Source organism: Fusarium verticillioides, chromosome 2, assembly GCF_000149555.1.
Source record: "Fusarium verticillioides 7600 chromosome 2, whole genome shotgun sequence".
Classification (NCBI taxonomy): domain Eukaryota; kingdom Fungi; phylum Ascomycota; class Sordariomycetes; order Hypocreales; family Nectriaceae; genus Fusarium; species Fusarium verticillioides.
In genome coordinates, this window is record NC_031676.1 from 2,633,588 (window position 1) to 2,658,703 (window position 25,116).

The 25,116-nt window shown below is 49.7% G+C and overlaps 6 protein-coding genes across 9 annotated transcripts; 3 read left to right on the forward strand and 3 right to left on the reverse strand.

Moving 5' to 3' along the window:
- Positions 1 to 272: 272 nt before the first annotated feature.
- FVEG_04134 (isocitrate dehydrogenase [NAD] subunit 2, mitochondrial) lies at positions 273 to 2,386 on the reverse strand. The gene is made up of 5 exons (XM_018891853.1): positions 2,005 to 2,386; positions 1,849 to 1,911; positions 1,609 to 1,695; positions 1,406 to 1,528; positions 273 to 1,333 (listed from the first exon to the last, which is right to left on the reverse strand). Exons 1-5 carry the CDS (start codon positions 2,083 to 2,085, stop codon positions 542 to 544), a joined length of 1,146 nt encoding a protein of 381 aa, XP_018748442.1. The 5' UTR covers positions 2,086 to 2,386; the 3' UTR covers positions 273 to 541.
- Positions 2,387 to 2,504: 118 nt separating this feature from the next.
- On the forward strand, positions 2,505 to 6,680 carry FVEG_04133 (hypothetical protein). 2 transcript variants are annotated; one of them, XM_018891851.1, is made up of 3 exons: positions 2,505 to 3,341; positions 3,409 to 5,489; positions 5,546 to 6,680. In XM_018891851.1, the coding sequence occupies exons 1-3, from the start codon at positions 3,017 to 3,019 to the stop codon at positions 6,254 to 6,256; spliced, it is 3,117 nt and encodes a 1,038-aa protein (XP_018748440.1). In that variant the 5' UTR covers positions 2,505 to 3,016; the 3' UTR covers positions 6,257 to 6,680. The 2 variants fall into 2 exon arrangements, with proteins under 2 accessions (XP_018748440.1, XP_018748441.1); XM_018891852.1 differs by having other exon boundaries at positions 2,505 to 5,489.
- Positions 6,460 to 9,232, reverse strand: FVEG_04132 (hypothetical protein). Of its 2 annotated transcripts, XM_018891850.1 has the most exons (3): positions 8,511 to 9,232; positions 6,951 to 8,453; positions 6,460 to 6,893 (listed from the first exon to the last, which is right to left on the reverse strand). In XM_018891850.1, exons 1-3 carry the CDS (start codon positions 9,016 to 9,018, stop codon positions 6,787 to 6,789), a joined length of 2,118 nt encoding a protein of 705 aa, XP_018748439.1. In that variant the 5' UTR covers positions 9,019 to 9,232; the 3' UTR covers positions 6,460 to 6,786. The 2 variants fall into 2 exon arrangements, with proteins under 2 accessions (XP_018748439.1, XP_018748438.1); XM_018891849.1 differs by having other exon boundaries at positions 6,951 to 9,200.
- A 124-nt stretch (positions 9,233 to 9,356) lies between these two features.
- FVEG_04131 (dihydroorotase, homodimeric type) lies at positions 9,357 to 11,277 on the forward strand. The gene is made up of 10 exons (XM_018891848.1): positions 9,357 to 9,582; positions 9,639 to 9,651; positions 9,739 to 9,765; positions 9,830 to 9,895; positions 9,946 to 10,024; positions 10,078 to 10,161; positions 10,217 to 10,335; positions 10,388 to 10,451; positions 10,506 to 10,650; positions 10,708 to 11,277. The coding sequence occupies exons 1-10, from the start codon at positions 9,458 to 9,460 to the stop codon at positions 11,057 to 11,059; spliced, it is 1,074 nt and encodes a 357-aa protein (XP_018748437.1). The 5' UTR covers positions 9,357 to 9,457; the 3' UTR covers positions 11,060 to 11,277.
- Positions 9,526 to 13,684, reverse strand: FVEG_04130 (hypothetical protein). 2 transcript variants are annotated; one of them, XM_018891846.1, is made up of 3 exons: positions 13,062 to 13,684; positions 11,839 to 13,006; positions 9,526 to 11,791 (listed from the first exon to the last, which is right to left on the reverse strand). In XM_018891846.1, the coding sequence occupies exons 1-3, from the start codon at positions 13,172 to 13,174 to the stop codon at positions 11,309 to 11,311; spliced, it is 1,764 nt and encodes a 587-aa protein (XP_018748435.1). In that variant the 5' UTR covers positions 13,175 to 13,684; the 3' UTR covers positions 9,526 to 11,308. The 2 variants fall into 2 exon arrangements, with proteins under 2 accessions (XP_018748435.1, XP_018748436.1); XM_018891847.1 differs by having other exon boundaries at positions 11,839 to 13,684.
- Positions 13,685 to 13,963: 279 nt separating this feature from the next.
- On the forward strand, positions 13,964 to 24,282 carry FVEG_04129 (hypothetical protein). The gene is made up of 2 exons (XM_018891845.1): positions 13,964 to 14,240; positions 14,293 to 24,282. Exons 1-2 carry the CDS (start codon positions 14,164 to 14,166, stop codon positions 23,855 to 23,857), a joined length of 9,642 nt encoding a protein of 3,213 aa, XP_018748434.1. The 5' UTR covers positions 13,964 to 14,163; the 3' UTR covers positions 23,858 to 24,282.
- Positions 24,283 to 25,116: the final 834 nt, after the last annotated feature.

A 25,116-nucleotide genomic window follows, 5' to 3' on the forward strand; every position in this document is an offset into this window, starting at 1 on the left:
ATACTACAAAATCCTATAGGATACAAATGCCACCCTTCAGACTTGTATAGAGCAGGGTGTAAGGAATAGTTCAAAAGGGATTCGGCACAATGGTATAAAATCTCCAACAAAGCCGAAACTGGGGTTGTGAGCTGTAGGGTAACCAAAGCTTCTTCGATGCAAACATTTGGCCCCAGAAGGATATGAAACTCATGATGAATGAGCAGCATCATGTAAAATCATAGTGATACATCAAAGAAGTCTTACCTTGAACTAGACGTAAGCATTGTCATGAGAGCAATATGAGAGTGACAAATTTTAAATTTTGACTATATTGTTACCAATGTTGTATTGCATAGCTCAGGCATTATCTTGCACTGGTTCTCATCTCATACACTATTTTTGTTGGTCCGCATTATCAAGAGCAACTCCGTAACTTAATCATTTCGCCGTGCCTGATTCTAGGTCTGGTACACTCAATAAGTACACTGCCCTTAAAAAAAGAAAATCGCGTATAAACCCTCGGGTGAGGAGGCAGGTATCTAAACTAAAGGATGTATATTTACAGCCTTGAGATGATGGCAGCGGCGTATTCGTTGGTCTTGGCCTTGCCGCCAAGATCACCAGTGAGAGCCTTGCCTTCGGCAAGAGTATCGAAGATAGCGGTTTCAATGCGGGAAGCGTGCTCTGTGAGACCCATGTGTCGCAGCATCATGATGGAACTGAGGAGGAGGGCAGTAGGGTTGGCAAGGTTCTTGCCAGCAATATCGGGAGCGGAACCGTGGACAGCCTCGAAGATGGAACACTCGTCACCAATGTTACCGGAGGGGGTAAGACCGAGGCCGCCGATGAGACCGGCACACATGTCGGACAGAATGTCACCGTAGAGGTTAGGCATGACAAGGACCTTGTCGTTGTAAGGAGTGGGGTCAGTGACCATCTTGAGGCAGCTGTTGTCGAGGAGCTCAGCGTCGAATTCAATACCGGGGAAGTCCTTGGCAACCTCCTGGGCAACCTTAAGGAAGAGACCATCTGAGAGCTTCATGATGGTAGCCTTGTGGACAACGCGGACCTTCTTGCGGCCAATGGACTCGGCGTGCTGGAAGGCGAATCGCAGGACACGCTCGGAAGCCTCACGGGTGATAAGCTTGATGCTCTGAACGACGCCATCGACGACAACATGCTCAATGCCAGAGTATTCACCCTCAGTGTTCTCTCGGATCAGGACGGTGTCGACATTATCATAAGGGGTCTCGTAGCCAGCGACGGATCGGCAGGGTCGCAAATTAGCGAAGAGGTTGAACGTTCGTCGGAGAGTAAGGTTCAGAGAGACATGTCCCTTGCCAACGGGGGTCTTGAGAGAGATGTTAGCCATTCGGTCATGAGAGACACGCAGACAGTGACAAATTTGCGTATGGTGACGTACAGCGAGGGGACCCTTGAGGGCGATCTTGTTCTTCTGAATGTTCTCAATGGCAGCATCGGGGATGGCAGTCTTGCCGTCCTTGATAATGGGGGTAACGTCGACAGGCTCCCAAGCAATGGGGGTCTTGAAGAGACCGTGTTAGCATAACTGAACTGTTTGTGTTTGGTGCGACTTATGCGGGTGAGCGAGTTGTCATGACGAACCTTTGCGGCGGCGAAGATGTCCTTGACGGACTGAGAGATCTCGGGGCCAATACCGTCACCCTCGATCAAGCTGACCAGGAAGTTGCCCTGCGCGACAAGTCAGCAAAAACATCTCCTCAATTGACCGAAGCCAAGCATTGTGTTGAGCGAGACTGAGTTATTTTATCTCGGCACCTTGCTCGGCCCAGCCGAGCGCTAGGATCATCCAAAAGGTGTTTTATGAGGGAGCGCAAAACGTACATTGGCATCCTTGGTACCGTTGTACTTGGCGACTCGTTCGCCAGAGGTCGAGTAGCATCGGTTCTGTAGAGAGGGTGTAAGCGAATGCCCATGTTGTGCCCAAATTGCATCCAATGTTTGGATAAATTTGGGGTAGTCTTGGTGGTGATCTCATACGTAGAAGATAGCGGCGCGGGGAGTAGCAGCGCGCAGGGCTTGCCTGGAGGCGGGAGTTCGGAGAGCTCGAATGGCCAGCATTATGAAGAGGAGCGAGCAGAGAGACTAGCTAGCTAGGTAGACAGAGCTTGAGAAAGAAGAGGCAATGTAAGGCGAGGATTGGAAGAGAGGGTGAGGGTATAATGGGAAGAGCGTGACAAGAAAGATCAAGAAATAGAAAAGAGGAAAGATTAACCCAGGTCAATGGAGGAAAACAACCTCACCCAAACCCAACCACAACCACAACCACAACCACACACACCCCAAACCAGACCAAATCCGAATGGCCAATGCTGCATTCATGGCAGTATAGCCACAGGTTGACAGTCTGAGCAGGGCCACTAGCCACTGAAAACAACGGTAGGCCAAGGCATTTGCGGCGCCTAGCTCCACTGGCCCTCCACTTTTTCGCGCCTTTTACAGTGGTTTCAAGGTTTCCTTTCGGCTACAGCCTCGTATCCCGCGCGGACTTCCGCTCCATTGCTAGGTACAGGTTGATATTTTCTTCTTCTTTTCTTCCCGTCCTTCCACGGGAGCGTTCACAATCCAGAAGCCTTCTCCGAGCAACGGGGGGCCGGTGGGCACCCGTAGTTCACCTGATGTTTCACAGAGAAACCACAGAAATGCACGTCACAGCAATAAGTGACGCCACAGCTGGACTGCCACACTTGAACCCCACAGCCCGGGCATTCATTCATTACCTGGCCATTGCCCAGCCACATACACCGTGCCTAGGAGGTGTACCCAGGATAGGTACCTAGCTTCTAGCTCATCATAACACTAGATCTCCAAGCACCTATTCACAGCAACATCATCTGTGATATAATAGACCCGTGCAACATTGCGCGTGTGTCATTCGTTGTTAAACTTGTTCCCCAGACTAGAGAATAGTTCGCAAAGATAACTGCGCCGACCCTATCGAGTATGCGACTGCACCCCTAAGTTCTAACTCAAGACCATCATCAGAATCACCATGGCCGATACCGAGCGTACGATCCTCGATTTTTACCAGATTCCTACTCTGTATCCTACAGAATGGCCAGCTGAGAAGGACCTGGAAGACTTGGACGATGATGATGAAGGCGAGAAAAATGCTGCTATAAAACGAAGACAGTCCCGTTATCAGGCGCTCGAGAGAGCCGTGAGCCAACGAAGGAGCAACATTCCCAGAGAAGACGACCAAGGAGGTGTTGGAAACATTGTTCAAAAAGACGAGCCGGATCCGCTAGGGACTACCGATAGCGTCGTCAGAACACTGAAGCATCTTGGTCTGCCCCTCCAAGATGACCACCGACTACGTATGCTCCCGTGCCATGACTGTACGATTCACGGATATGATAGATTGACGGCGTGTGGCTAAACCAGGCAATCGATTCCTACTCTCCTCAACAACATTTTCGCCAGCTCTCTTCCTCTCCCAGATGCATGCTACTGCCGACACTCGGAGTCTCCTTAATGGTCTCGATGTTCTATCACAATCCATCGATCAAAAGTCAGCGTCCCTCAAGGTCCTCGTCGAGACCAACTTCGAAAGATTCGTCAAAGCCAAAGCAACAATAGATAATGTCTATAAGGAGATGAAATACCGCGGAATGGAACCACCTGACGCCAATAATGCGCATTCCAATGCAGCCCAGCGTCGCAGTTATCGCAATAGTGTGGCGGGCGGTGCTGGGTTAGGAATCAACAATCCTCTGACATCTCCTAATATTGACACGCGTAAAAAGAATGCACTGACAAAAGAGAGCGAGTACGGCGTGCTGGGAATAAAGGGCCCTCTACTGGAAGTTTCTGCAAAGGCTGAGGACGTATGGGGGCCTGCTTTAGGAGGAAGAGAGAAGGAGGAAAACCTCAAAACCGTTTCAAATCATCTCACAAGATTCAAGGACTACGTTGAGCTGAGCACGTCGATAGCAGACAGCATCAAACGCAAGGACTATGAATCTTTAGTCGACGAGTTCAGCAGGGCAAGGAAAATTGCAGACGAAGCTCGACGATTGACAGAGGAAATAGGGGACGAGACACCAACAGAGCCCCAACTTTACCAGTTGTTGATAGCGGGACGCATGTGGTACGATGTTGACCAGCAGATACGCGCCTTCAAACGCGACATCTGGAAGAGGCTGGTCACTCTTCACACCGCATCCAGGATGGATGGCACAACTGGCCGTATTCAAGACCAGCATATGGAACTCATCGGACTGCTTCTTGAGCTTGGTGCCGATGACAATCCCATCTGGGTGTGGCTCTTGAGTCGATACGACCATTTGAAGGGCAAAATTCAATTGACAGCAGACCGCTCAAAAGTTGAGATCGAGGTGCTTCGCCGCCGGCTGGCCAGTAACGATAAGCCGAACCCCAATATTATCGCTGCGCATCTTCGATCCCTAGGAAGGCCGGTGATTGAGGATAAACCTTTGACATTCGACTCGCCTGAAGTAATTGAGCTCTGGGAGAAGATGTTATCGTTCCTCAACAGTCTCCTATCAAGTGAAGGTATTCTGGGTGAGGTGATAGAGTTCTGGCAGACAGTGCAGGGGTTCATCAATGGGTCTGCTCAAGCCGCCCTCCCCGTTGGATATCGCGGCGAGTCTCGGCATCACCATGAACTCTCACCGCAGAGCGTTGACGAGTTACGAAAAGGAGCTGTGGAACTAGTGGACTTGCTCCGAGAACACACTTATTCATTCTTCGTGGATATGCCTCCCGAAGATGTATCACTGCTATTCTCACCAATCCCCAATACGCCAGCCCCGACGACGCCCGGATCCGCCGCATTGTCGTCTCCAAGAGATCCTCGCTTTAATTTCGATCCAAACAACATGCCTCCTCCGTCGCCCAAGAGGGGTGAAGTCTGGGAAAAGTTGGCATTCTGGCCTCCGTGGTCTAATTCCATCAGTGGTGTTCACTACCTGTCGAAGATGCTGACTTTAGTTGGCGCTGGAGCTGGCGACTTAGCATGTATTGAGCCAATAGAGTCCGGAGCAAGCCAGGTGATTGATCGCCTTAGGAGTCTTGTTGGGGGTTCCCGAGAGCGATGCGTGACAGCTTTGTGCGCAGCCTGGAACAGAGATGCCGAGAATATTAAGTATGTTGAGGACTGGCAGCGCTCGGTTGAGATGGGGGACGTGACACGAATGCCAGCTAGCTTCGCTGCCTTCGAAGGAGCAGTCCTATCAGGCATGCAGAAAATACTCTACATCCCCGACGCCATGTCCAGGTCAGGCTCGGGAGATATTGTCTTGCCACCTCCGACCAAGCTTCTCATGATGGTCCGCAGCCAGTATGTTACCACTCTGTACAAGGCATTGAGTGGCATGGTCGAAAACGCCGAGCGCTCTTTGAAGAAGACGGAGGACGACTGGTTAATCGATAGCGAGAGATCGCTTGCATTGGCTGCGACGCCGAGCATGGCAGGCAAAGGAGCATTGGACTCAGGGGATAGAGTAGGCCTTCTACCACCCACTTCGAACGAATTCACTATACTAACAATTTTATTTAGAACATTCGCATGCTCATGACCCTGAGTAACCTGTCATCATTGCGGTCACAAGTAGTGCCAAGTCTCAACTTGCAATTTGAGAATGCCTTCTCTGTCAAGTTGACTGATGAGTCCAAAAAGATCCGTGAAGTTCTTGGACAGATTCACGAACGACTTTTCCAGTCCTACACGAAACAGTCAATCGAAAGGCTTCGCGATGTCATTCAATCAGGCATCTCAGCCCCTGACTGGGCTCCTGGCCAAGGGCAGCGTACCCAGACAGCTAAACCATATGTGTACGAGGCGCTTCTTACTCTCGTACTTGTCCACTCTCAGGTTTCTACTACTGCGCCGGCTCTTACAGTCGAAGTCTTGTCATTCCTCCTCGAACAGACGTCCACCCAGCTCCTAGAAGCCTTCCGACGTCGGCCGCGATATACTCTAGAGGCACTCATGCAAGCAACCCTCGACGTAGAATTCGTTGCCCAGACCCTCAGCCACTACACTTCGGAGCGTGCTTCGGAGCTTCAGAGCCAGATCTATCAAGAGCTTGATGCACGTACGGACAACGAGGCCCGCGCACGTCTCCAAGGTGAACTGTCCGAAATGCGCAACGTTCTCAAACGTCTGAGAGAAGCGAGCAAAAATGAATTTGCTTGCTTCAAGAAGCCAAAAAGGCCAGGCCACGGCCCCAGCAGAAATAATAGCGGACTGTCCGGTATCTCAGCCTAGAAGGCTCAGGATCCGTATATTTCCAGCATATCAAGCAACCAAGAGCTGGAGGATGATAGTTACACGACGGCCATGGACTCTACGGGTTAGAGTACGCTCGGTGAAGAGGTCTGTATAGTTCAAAATACGTAGTACTGGAGCATAAGCGAAGTGAATCATGGACAAGTTTCTTCACTTTTGCAAACCCGTCCCATCGCTGAAAATATCATCAAAGAACCTCCGAGGTATATTGTTTCTTGGTGTTTTTTTTCTATACCGTGAACGCCGTAGTTGAACCACTACCCCTGGTTCTATTTTGTTTTTGTTGACTTTTCCTGCTCCCTCTCATATCGTTGGGCCAAAGGCACCGTGCCTAGTCATACATCGGTGTAGTATATATCGTGTGGTATCAAAATTCATATTCTTTTCCGTCCAGTCATTAGCCATTAAACGATTCAAATCAAAAACGTCTTCCCCGTGCATGATTTATGTCAATATACTCCGTTCGCAACGTTTGCAAGTGTCATAAGCATCGGCCTGTGAAGAATTGTTCAAGGAGTATTCGTAATGAGAAGGTGAGAGCAGAGAATCATCTCGAGAGACCGAGAGTCTGCTGGGGAGAAGGGAGAGCCATCTTGGCGGGCAAGGATTGTGTCATCTGTTACAGTGTTAGCCGGTTATTACAGTGGGATTAGAATGGATGGATGGCACTCACAGTCCAGATCGATGCTTTGGAAGTAAGTTCCTATGATAGGGTCTTGTTCCGAGGTGACCAACTTGCCCGTCTCACTGCGAAGTGTTTGTGGCAGGGCTTTGCGGATCGCCAGAAGCATCTTCAGCAGCCCTGCTAAATTACCGCCCTGCTGTGTGAAGACACTCGGGTCTCGTTCTAGGGGCCACCCAGGGCGTAGATGATCTTGCTCCCAAGCCTTGAATGCCCAAGTCGATTTCTCAAGACAGTTGAGGAAGATGATAGCCGTCAGATACATCTTGAAGTTCACCTTGACCTTGCTGTCCTGAAGTACGCGATGCATTCCGCTGAGCAGTGCCTTTGAAGTGTTGTTGGCCTTTCTCTCAGCTGCCGCGTTCAGTTGCATGCAAAGGGTCGTGTAGATATCAGCATCGTTCTCGCTTTTGGCTTCTTGGATGCGCCTGGGATCTTCATTCTTATCGGCTGGTCTTTCGATAACGTTCCACTGCCTCTCGCGATCGATGCTCTCCACCAAACCCCATAGCTCCAAGGACTTTCGAAGTAGATCGTCCTCTGACTCTTGCAATTGCTGAAGAGCAAGACTCAGAGTGACACGCATGAACTTGGAGGGCTCTCGATCGATAAAAAGCTGAAAGACATCGCGCATATAGGCCTCAACCTTGCCAGGAACATCTTCCTTGTCCTGATCGATCATAATAACCTGGAAGAATGAATCCTTGCTGCCTCTGGATTCTGCTAGCGACTCACTAGGCTCTAGCAGTGCAACTAAAGCTTCGAGGAGTATGACCTTGCCAGTTTCAGGAAAGTGCGAAACCTCTATCATGGTACCATCATGGGTCATATTCAGCTGGTTCTTCAAGAGGTTGATGCGATTTTGGGACAGGACAACCTGGACACCCGCCGAGTACAAATCGAGCTGCTCCTGGAGCCTCGTTCGCACACAACCAGTCCTCCACACCCTTGGTGCGAGAACCTTCCTGCACGTGTCACATGGCGTTCCTTTGCCGCAATTCTTTCGAAGGATTCTGCACCTAATGCATGCACCTATTTTCCGAACTTCCTGCACCTCCTTTCGCCGCGCAGCAGTAAAGCGGGATCGCGCGTGTCGAGGCCTCCCATTAAGTTGACCATCGCTGGTGTCCATCCGAACACCACCCCTGCTCATCTGGATAGGTGTCGGTGGATGTTCGTGAAGTAAAGGAACAGGAGAGGCAGTCGCCAAGTATGTCATTTCGCCCCATGGTTGCGAAATTCCACTGTCGGGAGCTGTTACAGCACTGGGAGAGGCTTCTATCGCGGTCGGAATGTCCATAGACGGCGGTGTAGTCGAGGTACTAGTCTCGTGAACGAGCTGGGGGTCAAGAAGCGACGGGTTTAGCCTGGCTGTAGCAGCAACGGCGACCGATATGTTCGAGACGTCTGGGGAAGCAACGCTATTAGGAAGCAATGCTTGAAGTCGTTCCTCGGGTGATAACTCGGTTCCTGGGAGTGGTTGCTGAATCGCACCTAACACATTTGTTGTGAGAAGCGCGCCTTGCAAGTCAGGCTCTAAGGGGCCATTACCTCTGTTGCCCTGCTGCGACCGGTTCTCGTAGCTCACAGGAGGGTTATCTAGAGTAAACTGCTCATGAAGCTCGAAGCGATCTGGAACATGCTGGGCGTTGGTGGGTTCGGCGGGGTCAACCACGCCTGCCTGTACGCTCTGAGCACGATTGTTCTCGTTTAAATCAACCTGTCGTGAGGCTTCGGCGAGTGTCTCAAGGGCGCTCCACCCTTGAGGGAGGTTCGGGACATCTACTGGCTGTCCGTTCGGTTGCGCTTCAGGAGGTGGTCGATCGACAGATGCTCGGGCATTGGTGATACCATGAAGTTCGAGGCATGCTCGCATACGATCCGACTCGGAGATGGCGGGACATTTCTTGGTGATGTGCGTTGTCAAGCTATCGATTCTTCCCTTTGGAAAGTTCTCACCGCATTGTTTACACGTATGTGGATATCGGTTACTGTTGTCGTTGAGCTTGGGTCCACGGACGAAGTACTCGAGAATGAGGGGATTGGGCTTGCGGCCCATTGCGCGCTCTGGGGAGTCGTTGCAAGCGCGTCGCCCGCAACCTCAACCGTCAAGGCGTCTGATACGCCGTTTCCACCAGAGGCCAGTGCCGTAAGTCCAAGAGGCTTCAGAATGGCTGCAGGATTGATAACGTAGGGCTGGGATTTGATGATAGAATTGTGCCGTTGCTGCGATTCTGCCTTGACAGACCGACAAATTTCTCACACCGCCTGTAGACGCGGATTTGTGGTTTGTCCGGTCAAGTCGAGAGCTTGTCTGATTGGTAGAAACCCTCCGAAGCCCCTGGGTGTCACATTCTTAGTCATTCTTCATCTGAGACCGCGGGGCATCGAAGGAAAAAAAAAAAGCGAACCCCGCGATTCAACTATCAACTAATATCAGGTGTTGTTGTCTACAGATATACCAGGTTTTCAATTGCTACTGAGAAAATACTCTCAAAATGAAGAACATTCAGCGTCTCGAATTGCCGGCTGCGGCTGACATGCATGTCCATTTACGTCAGGGCGATATGATGGACTTGGTTGTTCCCACGGTTCGCCAAGGAGGAGTCGATACGGTATTCGTGTACAGACTCTGGACTATAACAAGATTGGATATTAAAAGCTAATATAATATAACAGTATGCCTAATCTCGTATGTCGTGTCTTGTAGTGATACTGTTCCAAACCCATGATTGCCCAACGGTTTGTATGCATGACAGCTGACCCATACCGTGAATAGTTGCCTCCTCTTACTGCCGTCGAGCAGGTACGTATTCATAACACGGCCTTAGTAGATTATGGAAGATCGGGCCTGACTGTGATGCCTGTAGGTTCTCGAGTACAAGGCCAAGCTCACGGCCATCACCCAAGATGTCAACTTCCTCATGTCACTCTATGTGAGTTTCAACCCACCCTATACTACTAGTCCCTCTCTAAGTCGTATGAGCTTCACCCTTCAGTCACTCCTGAAGTGATAGCCAAAGCTGCCGAGGCTGGTGTAACCGGTGTTAAATTATATCCTCAAGGTGCGTGATCCTGTCCAGTCATGAAACTGTAACCACTTACATCGTCCGTATAGGTGTAACCACCAACTCTGAGAGTGGTGTGTCGGATATTACAGCCTTCTATGACACTTTTGCCGCAATGGAAAAGCACGGGATTGGTCAGAACTCTAAGAAATCCTGTCATAGGCCGAACTGACCGTTGTTCTGTGCTAGTCCTGAACATACACGGAGAAGTCCTCGAGTCTCTTGCGCCGGCCGACACAACCCTCGAGGAGGCTTTCCTCCCAACCCTAAAACAGCTCCATGACCGGTTCCCTCAGCTACGCATCGTGGTACGTCTGCCATACTCACGATCAGGATGGTGATTGTTAACCCCTATTCCAGCTTGAGCACTGCACCACCTCCGCTGCTGTGGAGGCTGTCAAGGCCTGTGGCCCAACTGTAGGCGGTATGATGTCAAGTAACCGATGCTAATGATGCTCAACCCTGACCATTTTCATAGCTACCATCACCGCTCACCACCTTTACCTCACTTCTCACGAGGCCTGTTGCGATCCTTTCGCCTTCTGCAAACCTATTCCTAAGAAACCAACCGACAGAGATGCCCTGATCAAGGCTCTTGTCAGTGGCAACTCCAAGTTCTTTTTGTAAGTCTCGGGCTCGAGTTGAAGCTAAGTTCTTGTTTGGTACTAATTCTCCGATAGCGGTAGCGACAGCGCTCCCCACCCCCTTCAGTCCAAGACATCTGCTGAGCAGGGTAAGGCACCTGCTGGCGTTTTCACTCAGCCCTACGTCGTGCAACTTGTCCTCCTTGGTCTCGAGGAAGCCATCGACCGTGGCGTCATATCGGAAGCTGATGTGACACAAGAGATACTCGAAAACTTCCTCAGTCGTAACGGACGTTGCTTTTACAAGCTACCCGAGACCTCTGGTAAGAAGATTATCCTAGAGCGTAAGGGTGACAAGATCCCCACTAGCATCAAGAGTGCGGACAGCAAGACTGAAGTTGGTATCTCGCGACATGGGGCTGAAGTATTCAGTTTGACGTGGGCTTGAGACATGGCTAACGATTCAAAACGGGGTGAGGTGTAACGTTACGTAGAACTATGGATCAAGGTGCCAAAAAGCAAAGTGTGTTGTTATTCAAACAACGTTTCATGTTTCGCCAGTAAAGATGCAATGCCGTGCTACCAGTAGAGCAGATATGAAAGCAACGTATACTGACAGCCATAACTCCATGCTATGCTCTCAAGTTTCATATAACCCAGGCGGACATACGGGGTATTTGATATAAAAAGCAGCCCTTTATCTAGATTCTTCATCCCTACCCCAAACATTGCGGAATTCGTCCTGGTCTATTCCATAACCGGATTGGTAATTAGACGCTGCATGGGTTTCTTGCTGATTTCGATCGTCGCTCCAGGCTCTAGATTCTTCATTTTTGGGACTTTCGTGTCCATCCTGCCCACCAACTTGGGCGGTTTCTGCAGGAGCAGGAGGGCCCTTGTTCAGGCCCAGTTCGCCTGGGTCTGGTTTGGCATGCTTGACAACTTTCCTTGGTTTCTTTTTCTTCTTGATCGGAACAACAGCTTCAGGTTGAGGCTCCAGCTGGGGTTGAGAATCACGTCCATATTCTCGACTCCTTTGCTTCCCTTTGATTGTTGCGGGAGGATACTCTGTTGCCGGCGACCTCACGGATGGGCTAACATAAGCTGAGGACCTTGTACCAAAGCTGCCAGGAGAACGGTATCGTTCTCTCAGCGGTTCACTGGCGGTAATGACTGGATACTGTCTCATATTAGCGGCATAATTGCGTGGTGACCAATCACGCTTACATTCCAATCGCCATATTCCAATTGGCGTGCTTGCTCGTACAGGCGATCCTCGTCAGCATCTATCTCTGGTTCCTCAAAGGTACCGTGTATGTTTTCGTTGATCTGATCGGGTCTGTTGTCACTTGATTCCCCATTCCCGCGGAGAAGAGGCGTTGTTGAATTTACCTCCCCAGGCTTTGGAAGCCAGTATTTCCCCTTTCCACCACGCTCGTATCGCATACCTTCTTTGAGTCTTGCAAGACGAGACTTGGAGTCTTCGTGGGCCATGACCTTGTCACCAGAATCGAAGATTCTGTAGCCGTATGTATCTCCCCGGAAAGTCAATTTCGAATCTTCAATAAGATCCCTCACTCCAAAGGCATCTTTGAAAGCATGGCGTAAGGGCATGCGCGCGGATAGAATGCTGTTATCAGCAAAGTCGTGCCATGAGAAAGCGTACCAGTGGGCAACAGCAAAGATAGGCATCTCCACGCAAATAAGAGCGTCCTGGATAGCCGCTGCCAAGTTGTCGGAGGTGTAACCCTCAACATTATCAGGGATAGCACCCAAGAAAACTAGAATTGACAAGAAAAAGCCCTGCCAGTAAGAAGCAAAGATGATGAGCTTAATACACAGGAACTTGGGCACAGGCCTGAACGGCTTCAAGTCATGATTCATGCAGACCCAGAAGAGACCAAGCGCATATAAACTGACAGTGACACTGATGTTGTAAATGATACCACTCCAAAGGTATCCCGAGCTCAGACCAATATAGCCCTCTTGATATGTGCCAGTCGCTTTCATGATAATAGCAGATAGAGCAAGAATAGGCTTGAGCCAGGCATACTGAAGAATGCCGCGCTTGATGGACAAAAACGTGTGGGGATCCGAGATGTCAACCTTGGGAAGAACGTGGTTGAGGGGCCAGAGGTGGTGTACTGGAGCTCGACCATGTGTCATAATGATGAGCGATCGCTCACCACCAAGGTAATTGATGAGGAGCTGAAAGAAGGTATATATTGTGAAGGCTTCGTAGATATCGCGGACCGGATCAAGAAACGCAGCGGCTTTCAAAGAGACCATGCTTGTCCATGATGCTATCGAGTATATAGGAACCATGAGAAGGATTCTAACGACGTATCTTTGTAGTAAGGGTTTACGGTAGTTTTTAGCCTGTAACATGATCGAGCTGGAGGCTCAGGTTAGCTACAGGTATCATCACGGGTGACGCGACGAGGCCATACATAACAGAGAGTATTGTCGCAACCACAGAAGCGATGCCCGCGACCACGGTTGTGGCATAGGTGAGCTTCTGGCCAGTACCGCCATCCGCCATGATCCCAGCGTATCCTTCCATTTCTGCCCGAATTTTGTAGTACGACAGGTCTGATATGAGAAAGGGCAATGGCTGAATTGTCCTAACGCATGACGGCCAGTTTTCGAAAAGTATTTCGGTGAGCTATAGATGCCGCTGACAATACGTAACAAGAGACCGAGTATGAGAATGTGTCGACGATACCTGAATCCCGTCAATGACCACGCTTTCAAGCTTTCGTAGGAGCCGTGTGTTGCTTGGCCATGTAGTCACAGTTAACGCTTGAATGTTGGGGCAGATGATGTATTTGCTGCCTTGAGTGTGGTACGTAACAGTGTCTGAGGAATGATAGCTCCGGGGGGCGGCTTATCGTTCATGCGCCCGCATGCCTGCCCGATATTGAAGATCCATATTGAGACTAGCCGACCAAGCTTCGTAATTAGCAGAAATAGTCTATTTGCTCTAGTGACTGAGGAGTTTGCCAAATTAGTAGTTAATAAAGCTGTTCAAAATGAAGGAGAATGATCGCCCCCTCACTCTAGGTTAGTGCCATCAACTGAACGTGGTGACATGCAGCCAGCCTCATACTGAGCCGCCGTACTTATAAGATGGAAGCTTGTATGCCCACTGATGCAGTTGCGGGACGGGATGAAGTGGACGCTAAACACTTTGGGGAGCCGGACGCTAGAATCTCCAGCTCGGCCACTGAAGCCAAGCGATGTCCAGTGGCTCCACTACCCTGCATCCGCTGAGTGACAGGGGCAGAGGCCTACCTTACTTCAACAACCGTGCTCCGTCGTCGCGAATTGGTTTCTTTCATTGTGAGCTGACAGCCCATAGGTTTTGACCGACTCCAACATCCCCCAGCTACCTAGCCAGACTTGCTATGTATGGCTGACTCCCGTCACTTACAGACTTTTGCGCAAACACCGCAGCTCTGTAACCACAAATTAATAAAACCTAATAGTATAATGCGACTCATTTCCTGATCCTTTAGTGGAGCCCCGTGAGCTCCTTCGAGTATATTCAACATGAACATCACCATGCCTGGCCTCAACAATGCAATTGTTGTAGCCAGGGCCGCTGAAGGAAATCCCCAGTTTAACTAGTATGCTCCCAAGCACCGAAGAACCCGTTAAACTTCTGCTCACGTACCATAGTAAATTCCTAATTTTTATGGCCTTGTGCTGTTTCCTGGCGATCTTCTTTGTCCTATACTTCAATCGACTCTTCGCGTCAATCGTATCCTACGCCCTCCGAGCTTATACATGGCACCACTATCGAGTCTACATAGATGTCAAGGCTATACAGATATCCCTTCTTGGTGGCCGAGTCTTCTTTACAGGTTTGCGATACCATGGCGAGAACGAGACGTTTATGATCCAGCATGGCTACATAACATGGCGATACTGGCTACGACGAGTTCGAGACGCGGACATCATCGATACTCGACGATCGAAGCTCTCCTCCGGCGATGCTATGCCTGCAAGCGATGTCAAGAACCCGGAGCTTCCTTGTCGTATCCAGGTGGATCTGGCTGGATTGGAATGGTTTGTGTATAATCGTAGCCCAGCCTATGATGGTATACTTGCAGGTCTTACCCAGACCTATGACCCGGAAGCTCGTTCAAGCGGGGTATCAGAGAAGGACGAGACTACTACACGATCGCGAAGCAACAGGAAGGAGGGCGGGTCTGTGGCTGGCAACGAAAAAGAGATGGATGTGAAGCAGGAGTTGAGCGAACGAGCCAAGAGCATGTTCCGACGTACGACCACGGGCTTTGGAAGCGGCGAGGATGATGAACTGACCAGAGATGATGAACCCGAGCTTCCTTTTATGCTTCGACTGTTCCCTGTGCATGTTCGGTGCCAGAAAGCGGCCGCGGTCATAGGCAATGAAAACACGAAAGCCATCCTTATCGCCAAAGCGGATTCGCTGGACGTGGAAGTAGATGCTTCGGAAACAACTACACCTGATCCATATCGACAAACCTTCAAAGTTCAATTTCAACATCCAGTTATCGAAATCAAGGAGAACGAGGACTTCAAAGAGGATCAGGTCACTCGGGCGACCCGAGACCGCGACAATACCCAGACTCAGGAGGCATTATCTAAGCGATCTTTCTTCCGCCACCATCGCCGAAAAGCCGTTAATTCGCTGCGGAATTTAGTTCCGTACTGGCGGCGGTCTGTGGAATCTTTCTCAACAGACTCACGGACTGCCATGACTACCGCTACTTCACAAGTGCCAGGGGCAAATCAATGGCAAGGGCTGACCCGTTATCTCGATGACCGCGATCGAGATGATAGAGCTCGTTGGGCATCCGTAGAGTACGCAGCTGTGACGACGATTCTCGACAGTCCTGAGGCTGTACTGACAGTATTCTGGGATGCTGTTGGTAAGGTACCTGATCAGAGTCGCTATGGGGGCGTAAAGACCTTCCCTTTCAGCATCAACGGAGACGTGCCCCCTGCTTGGGGTATGAACTTTTCGATTAAAGGAGGCACAATGAACTATGGCCCCTGGGCAGATCGCCAGAGAGCAGACTTGCAGCGGTTCTTTTTCCCATCATTATGTAAAGACGCCATGCCCGCAAAACCGCTAAAACCAGGGGATTGGAGAGTTGCTACAACGTTCCAACTCTACATAGAAATGGACGACGCTGTCACGCTGCGAGTTCCCATTAGAGAAGAGTCCAAGAATTGGCGCTGGCGTGGCAAAGAACCGCCCATGCGACATGCCAAACCTCCAACCAAACGAAAGCAGAGGAACCGGACCAAGAAGAACAGCAAAACAGACGCAACGGAAATTCGGCCTGCAGGTTGGTTGGAAGTGAAGCTCCCAGCGAATTCCTCAGTCAAGTTCAACATGGATATGCTGGCTAGTCCAACAGGCTATACCACAAAACTCGATGTTGACTTGCCGAGTTCTGAGCTATGGAGCAGTGTAAACCATGATCTCTTGTGGCGATCTGGTGCTCAAATAATATCCTGTGACCTTTCAAACCCCTTAGCCTGGAATTCGCTCAGGAACTGGCACTTTAACATAACCAGCTCGAAGATGGAACTTTTCATGCTGAGAGACCATATCTTCCTACTTACAGATCTGGTTGATGACTGGACAGCTGGCCCGCCTGCTGACTATCTTGTTTTTGTGCCCTTCAAATATCATCTCAATCTAACCTTGAACTCACTGCAGCTCTATCTCAACGTCAACGAAGCCAACATCATCGACAAAGCAACGGTCATTGAAGATAACACTTATCTTATCCTTTCGAGCCCTTGCTTGACTGCCGAGTCTTGCATCCCAGCCGACTCCTTCCGGCCAAGCAAGAATGCCATTCCCTTTGATGTCCATGCTGATCAGTTGGACATGGCGCTTCAAGTCCCTCAATGGAACACACAGGCCGCGTTCCTTTCTTCGAAGCAACTGGGCCATATTGAAGGCCTTGCGGTGGATGGAAGTTACAACTACAATGCCACGACATCATCAGCAAACACGGACACCCTTATTCTCAATGTACGCGGCCAGTCACCATATGTGTACTTGTATGGGTTTTTGATCCGATACGTCATACTCTTGAAAGATAACTACTTTGGAGAATTTGTTCATTTCAGAACGCTAGACGAATACCAGAATCAGCTTCAGATGAAGAAAAAGAACCCTGACGCGGAAGCTGTAACACAACCTCCTCCCAAAAAGTCCAACGACATGGATGTCGTTCTAGGTGTCAGGATCGAGGACCTCAAGGTCATGCTACCAACAAACCTCTATTCTGCTGACCGCTATGTAGAGGGCGAGCTGGCTAGCGTCTCTGTCGATTTGCGCTTCACCAATTATTTCATGGAAGTCGAAGTCGAGGTTAGTCCTGTTAGTCTTGCGCTGGGATGTAGCGAAGGCGCTCTGGACTCCCCTGGCATGTCATCATCCAATACACAACTCTTCATTGATGGCGTTCGACTGTTCGGACACAAGCTCTTTGGACTGCCGCCGTCGGAACCAGCATACGTCTGCAATTGGGATGTCAATGTCGGCGGGATTACCGGAGAGTGTACATCTGAATTCCTGGTTGCAGTAGCGAAGGGTGGCAAGTCTCTTGCCTTTTGCTTCGATGATGTGGAGAACGCCCTTGTGCCATACTCATCACTTGTCTTCTATGATATAACATTTGCTCGAGCTGCCGTGGAGTCCATTCAAGTTTGGTTGCATGTCGATGAAGCTGCTTTCTTAGTGTCAACTGATGCTATTGATGTATGCTTCAACGATTGGGCTAGATCTCATTATTCTAAGCGTGCAGATATTATTGTACCAAACATTCAGATCTCATGTCTCAATGCGGAGTCAGCGGGAAGACAAAAATCTAGATATCACCATCCCGTGGAAACAGATGCCCACTTCCGAACGACCATTCGCCTTGCCGTCATTGGACGCAAATTCAAATTCAGCGAAGAAAGAAGAACTCAGCAGGAGTTGGTTCAGAGAGAGGACCAGCGTACACATCGAGCTGAGTTTCTCCTCTTGTCGGACTACCTGGACGAATTCGTCCCGGAGGCGATTGACCCTCCAGCTCAATGTGCACCTCCCCCTCCTCATCCAGCTGTGTCCCTCGAGGGTGAGAGAGACGATGTTTCGCGGAGGACTATAGCCTCACGGCATTCCCGAGGTTTGACTCATAAGTCCTCATTCCTCTCTCTCGCCGAATCTAGCAATGGAAGCGTTGTGCTTGCACATGGCCAGCATAGAGCTCGGTCCAGATCTAAACAGGATGATTTTCTGGCAGTCAGGTCTTCGTCAACAAACAACCAACGATCCTTGAGAGCTAGAGGCTCGTTTGGCTCACATCGCTCAGCTAACGACCATGCCGCAAAAGACGACGTTGCACACTCTTCAGTCGCCTTCTCAAGCCAATATGTTTCGCCTCAATTTCCGTTGCATGGTCTGAGACCAAGCACGCATGAATTGCCTTTCCAAAGTATTGAGGAAGGCGACGACGACGGATTTGACGCGATGAGCATAGGATTGGATGACATCGATCCCAACGGCCTGGGTGAAGATCACCCATATGTCAGTATGATTGTCGAATTTCCATCTGGCATGTCAGCTTTCGTTAATCCATCGGCCTTGCGTTATGCTGCATCACTCCTCGATGCTCTGCAGCCAAACGAACCAGAGACCTTATTAGATACCTTTCAAGTTGATGCCATGACTAAGATCTTTGATCGGCAGAAGGAACGAGAAACAAAAGGCCAGATCAAGGATCTTATGGTTCGGATACCGAACGCTTCATTTCGGCTTCTCAGCTCGACAACAGAGGATTCCCCCGGCTATTCACAGGAGGAGCAAGATCAATACGACCTCTCAATCTCTAAGGTTGCTTTAATTACGCGATTGACCAAATCCTGGGAAGATCCCTTCAGGGATGAGACGCGGCACTCTAGAACGTCGCTCCAACTGCGCTTGGGATCCGCAGAGGTGTCGGCATCTGAACGTAGCCCATCCTTCCGGGAACCCCAGCCTGCAGTCATGGCACAAATCGAGGATGTAGTTGTGTCCATAGGCGAAAAAGATGTTCGCTTCATCGACGCAGATATTGGGTCAGTGGTTGGAAGTACTGCCTCGGGCAAGATCGAATACCTAGCATCTCTCATTCATCGCACTTCACTTATTGCTTCCGATATTGGACATATTTTCTCGGAAACGATGACAAAACACGAAAACCGGCACAAGCTTTTCACGTATCTGCTTCTTGACCAGGGCAAGTCAACCAACGATCCCTCTTTTCTTGTTCGACCTTCTGCGGTACTGCGATCAGCAGATGATCATCTTCGTACGTCTGACTCTTGGAAACTCGCAATGCGACTTCGTCAGATCTGGACTACCATGGACTCTCATTGCAAATCTCAAATAATTCAGAAATGCTTCCACGCCACTCCCGACATTCCAGAAGACGCTGCAAATTATGTGCTGAATGTGTTGGAGAAATGGCGTGGCTGGGACATGCAAAATTTGCCAAGTGCTATTATCCTTACCAATATTTTTGGACAACTCAGGGAGGCAGACATGGTCCAAGGTGACCGACTTCCTCTTCTCGGTGCTTGTAGGCTTGCTGAGCTTCAGCTCGTACTCGATCCTGGGCCAAAGCAGAACAAGATCGGTTTCATTGATCTGGCTGCGAGAATTGACCAGCAAATGCACGAAGCTGCAGTTGCCGGCGAAGCCCCTGGAGCTCCCTTCACAACTTTGAACATATCATGCGCCGAAGCAGGCATCAACTTGAACTGGGAACTTTGTGAATTAGCTGAAGAAGTGGTACAACTATACAGCAAGAGCCAAGGTCAAGCCCAGCCAACACCAATTATGCCGAAACCCAAGCGCCCAGCCAAACCCGATCCTGTTGCTTGGCCTCCTGTCCATGTAGTGGTGGAGGTGACAAAAGGCGCAATCGAATTAGAGACTATTAATCTCAAGGCCAGGACGTTGAGCCATGGATTAAAAATGTCTTTGCTCCATCAGTCCAGCCCCAATGCCTCTAGTGCCATGAGCCTGATGCTCAATTGCAATGCCATCACTTCATCAATTCATAGCAACTCACATTCCCTGGCCATGATGCAGCTGAAGAATCCAAGCATCTTTGTGTCCCATGAACTTCAAAATACCGACAACACATCAAGCCATACAATCAAAGCCAGCGCTGGAAGTCGAAACTTGATAGTTGCAGTCAAGGAGGACCCCATTGGACTTATGGAGGTACTTGATCGTCTTTTAGGAGATGAAATACAGACAGTGTATGGCCTGAAAAACCAGCTTGTTAGCTTATCGAAGCCTAAGCCAAGGGACGCACAGAAGAAGATCGCGGATCGCCTTTCAAGCGTCAAGTTCAATCTTGCCATGTTCTTGGATGAGTACAGCATTACCATTCCCTTTCTCCAGTCTCTCACCTATAAGATCACGGGAACTGTAGCACGAGCGGCAGCGGCAGCAAATTTTGGAAAGGAGATTATTTTCGACTTTGATATCAAGGAGAACTATCATGAGATGCAGATCAATGTCAGAAACAAACCTCGCAGTATTTCACTCCTCCAGATTCCCCCAACGAATGGTCGTATCACGAGCCATATGGGCCAGACAGAGCATCAAATCAATGTCCTCTCATCTCTGGAGATAGTTCATCTGGACGCCTCTGCTGTTTACAGCCTTCTGACAGCCCTGAATAGACCTCAAATATCGAGTGCTGTCCAAGAATTACAACAGCAAACCAAAATTATCCAGGATCGCATTGCCGAGATCTTTGGCTCCGATGAGAGCGAGGTTCCTAAAACGGTACCCGAGTCTGTCGAACCAGGGCATCATAGCCTTAGGATCGTATATAATGTCCACCTGACTCTGGCTGGTCTTCAGGTTTTTGCCAAGACCTCCCTAAAATCAGAGGTTGAACCAATGGCTCAAGTACTGTTTTCGTTAAACAGAGCCCATTTGCATGCCTCAAATCGGCATGAAGTATACGGCCCTATTCTCAAATATCCAGAGATCCATCTTAATTTGAGTCACATCGGCCTTGACATCCGTAGAGGCCCCGAAGACTCCATGAGGTCTTGTGGAAATCTAGGCGTTGGTGTAGAAGTTTCCGCTAGCTCAACGCTGAGCGACGATGGCAAAGAGGACTGGGCGTTTAATTTCACCAGTGATGATTTCGAATGCAACCTGGCCTCGGAAACCATTTCAACTGTCGTCGACGTCCTTGGTTACATGGGTGAGAAGATCAAGGATCTTGATACTTCCCGGGAATTGGATTACCTGAGAAAGCTGAGACAGTCAAAGCCCAAGATCACTATTACTGGAGACGATGAGCCAGAAGAGGTCGATATCATCGACTCAGTTCTTGCATCGGTGCAATACCAGTTCGAACTCAGGAACATTCGTGTCCGGTGGAGCGTCGCGGATAATGTTGATGACGAGTCAAGTTCCAAGGAGGATCTTGTCTTGTCAGTCAAACTCTTCGAATTCGGTACGAGAACCAGGCGATCAGCACGTCTCTCGATTGAGAACTTCCAGATCCAGATGGTGCCCCTGGGCCAGGACCTGACAATTCGATCACTTCACTCAGCATTGCTACCTGTAGTGACCTTTAACATCGCCTACATGTCGACTTCGTCTGCACGACGCATGGCGTTCCAGGCTGTTGGCGAATCCCTCGATCTTCGCCTGACATCCGCCTTCATTGTTCCAGCTGCGCACTTGGCCGAATCGATTTCGCTCTCGTTGAATAATGTCGCACAAGCGTCAACACAATGGAACACTGCAGTCACAAATGAGAAGAAGCCAGACGAAACACCCAAGCGGCAGCCACAACGTAGCCTCTTCGGCAACAAGAGGTTAGAAAGCCTTCTCATTGACGCAGATTTCGCCGGTGCTGTCGTCTACATCGCCAGTAAAAGATCGTTGGACAATTCGGCCAAGACTCTGGGACGTCCTTCACCCGCAGGAAAATACGGCCAATTTAATACAGACGATTCTGGCAGTGGAACAGTCCTGCGCAGTCCTGGTTTAGCCTGGAAGATCGAGTACCGTGATGACGCTCAAGACGACCCGTCTCTGTACGGAGAGATCAAGGTTGACGCCTCGAGCAACATTCTGTACCCTTCGGTTGTGCCACTAGTTATGGACATGTTGTCAAGCGTGAAGCAGGTTGTCAAGGATGACGAGGAAACTGAACAACCCAGCGAACAAGCAGAGTCCAAACAGCCCCCTAGCAAGTCTGGAGACGCTGATAATATCATCACTGCGGACCCGAGTGCTGTTCTGGGTCGCCTCAAGCTCAACCTGGGCCTGAGAATTTGCAGACAAGAATTTTCTCTGAGCTGTCAACCCATAGCTCGTGTTGCCGCTACAGCTTGCTTTGACAATATCTACTTTACAGTCAACACAGTCAGGTCTCTGGAGCAGGGAAATTTCTTTGCCATCTCAGGAGACTTTACGAAACTGCACGCTTCGGTGCAACATGTGTACTCACGCGAGTCAACCGCAAGTTTTGAGCTTGATTCCATTACACTATCGTTCATGAACAGTAAGCATGTAAGTGGAACCAGCGGAGTATCTGCCATCATCAATGTGAGTCCCATGGCTGTGTCCATCAACGCCAAACAAGCACAGGATTTCTTGCTGTTCCGTGAGATCTGGTATCCGAGCGAGTTACGCTCTGCTACTGCAGCACCTGTAGCCAAGATGAGCCCCGAGACATCCCAGAGTGGACACCTTGTGCAGCGATATCAGCAGGTCGCAGCAACCGCTGCTTTTCCCTGGACTGCAACCATTTCAATTGCAGCCTTAGACGTCACCATCGATCTTGGACAGGCCATTGGTAAATCCGCCTTTGCAATCAAGAAGTTCTGGGTATCGTCTAAGAAAACCTCTGATTGGGAACAAAACCTATGTCTCGGATTTGACAAGATTGGAGTTGACTGTACTGGACGCTTGAGCGGCTTTGTAGCTCTCCAAGATTTCCGCTTACGCACTTCTATTCAGTGGCCAAAACGAGAAGAAGCTCTGAACGAGACGCCTATGATTCAAGCTTCTATAAGCTTCAACGCATTCCGGGTCAAAGCGGCCTTTGATTACCAAGCTTTCTTAGTTGCTGACATTACATCGCTCGAGTTCCTCATGTACAATGTCCGTGAGAGTCTGGATGGAAGTGGAGATAGATTGGTCGCGATTTTTGACGGTGACTCTGTTCAAATCTTTGGAACAACAACCTCGGCGGCTCAGGGCATTGCACTGTGGCAGGCCGTTCAGAAACTTGTCCAAGAAAGGAAAGAGAGCTTCCAGGGCTCGCTGAAGGAGATCGAGAAGTTTATGAAGAGGAGATCAATGTCGACATCTCGAAGCACGATCCATCAAGTCGAGCAAACACCGAAGTTGAAGGAGGAGGACACACTTTCAAAGTCACCTATATCTCTCGACACAGATGTTGTGGTGACACTCAAGGCACTAAACCTGGGCGTGTTTCCCAGCACGTTTTCAGATCACCAAGTGTTCAAGGTGGAGGCGCTCAATGCATATGCCCGCTTTGCTGCAAGCATGGAGCAAAGACGCATTCATAGTATCCTGAGGATGATGTTGGGCCAGCTTCGGATCGGCCTGGCTGGCGTTCGCAATGTTGAGGCCCCAAAGACTCTGAGCGAGATCTCCGTCGAAGATGTTGTTCAACGTGCAACGGGATCCAGAGGAGGAACCATCCTCAACGTCCCCCAAGTATCAGCAGTAATGGAGACATGGCAGAAGCCTAGGTCGAACGAGATTAGCTATATCTTCAAGAGTGCATTCGAAGGAAAAGTGGAAGTTGGCTGGAATTTCTCGCGTGTGAGCTACATCCGAGGGATGTTTGCAAACCATGCAAAGGCGCTCGAGCAAGTCTGGGGCAAGGAGATACCTCTGACCGCAGTCAAGATCAGAGGAGTGCCAGGAGCGGAAGAGACAGACGGAGAACAGCAAAAGATCACAGCAGAGATCGATGTACCAATGTCTAAGTACGACTATGTGGCACTGGAGCCCCCCATTATTGAGACGCCGCAGCTTCGGGATATGGGTGAGGCAACACCGCCCCTGGAATGGATTGGCCTACATCGCGATCGATTACCAAACTTGACACATCAGATTGTCATTGTGTCTCTTCTTGAGTTGGCCGGCGAGGTTGAGGACGCATACGCCCGCATCTTAGGCTCGTCGTGAGATCTGCCACGGTGATGGCAAAGGATGATACTTGAATTACTGGGCGGCGAGTGAGTCACTCGGTGATAGTAAGCAGCATGATGAGCAAGCGAGGCGTTACGGGAGGCATCAGACAATTGCAGAAAGGGATTCGGTTTGTCAAGTTCATGTTTGAGTTTGAATTAAACATAATCCATTTGGATACATTTAGATTTTGTAACGTTTGGATGTTTCATCATCTTAAGACGAATATTTGTGCATTTATCGGTTGAACATCATCAATAGTAATGGATACCTGAGGGCACAGGAAGGATAGAAAATTCGATGCATGCAAAAGAAAACGCGGGTTCAATGGCCAGCCTGATGCTAAGCACAATGTAGTAGCTGTATGTGTTGTCCACAATGTTGTCAACAATGCTGCGGAATTCTTGTCTCTGTAGATAAGGTAAAGAAGTCATTTGATGTGTACTGATCCGATCCTCTCTTGGGACAATCCGGTAATATCAGATCTTCACTACAGCATCACCAGGTGATCCTACGGGTTCCGGCTGGTCTAGCCTTCTGGTCTACAAAGGCGGGTCGTCTAACAGACTCACACCCGAGAGAGCTTGTGGAATCCTCCAATGAGAGCTTACCTGGAAGCTCTTACGAGGAATCAGACTTTCTTCGGTGGTCTGAGAATATGAGACCATGATTGACAAAGAAAGGTACGGCAAATCACCAACTGCGCATGTATCAACTCAGTGGAAACCCACTGAGAAAATACAAGGTCATAAGGGCTGTGGGTTGTACAGTACCTCCCAGTGGGCGAAGAGGGGTTTTCCCGCAAAGGTATGGACGGGATGAATTGTGTGGGAGGCGTAACGTTAGAGCTCTCTCTAGGTACCCTTCCTTGCCATCATCTCTTCAGCTCAAGCTACAGCCCACTTCGGATATTTGGAGCCTTTTGCGGCGATGAAAAGAACAAACGCCAAAAAAGAAGGGGCCCTAAGTGATAAATCACAAAGTTGATGGCTCTAGTGACGAAAGTAATGTATCTGATGACTAGGTACCTATAAGCCACTGTAGAACTGACTTACAGTAGTAGTAACGTGCAGGGCATGCACGTCATAGAGAGTCTTTTGTATGTACAGTAACCGACTCGAGTAGAGGGGGACTCGGTTTCAACTTTCAAGCTGGGCCCACGGATAATCCCCCTCCATCAGGTTTTCTCACCCTTTGGTTAGCATGGGTGATTATACTGTATGCTTGAGCTTCTGCAATTTGGCAAGACACCCATG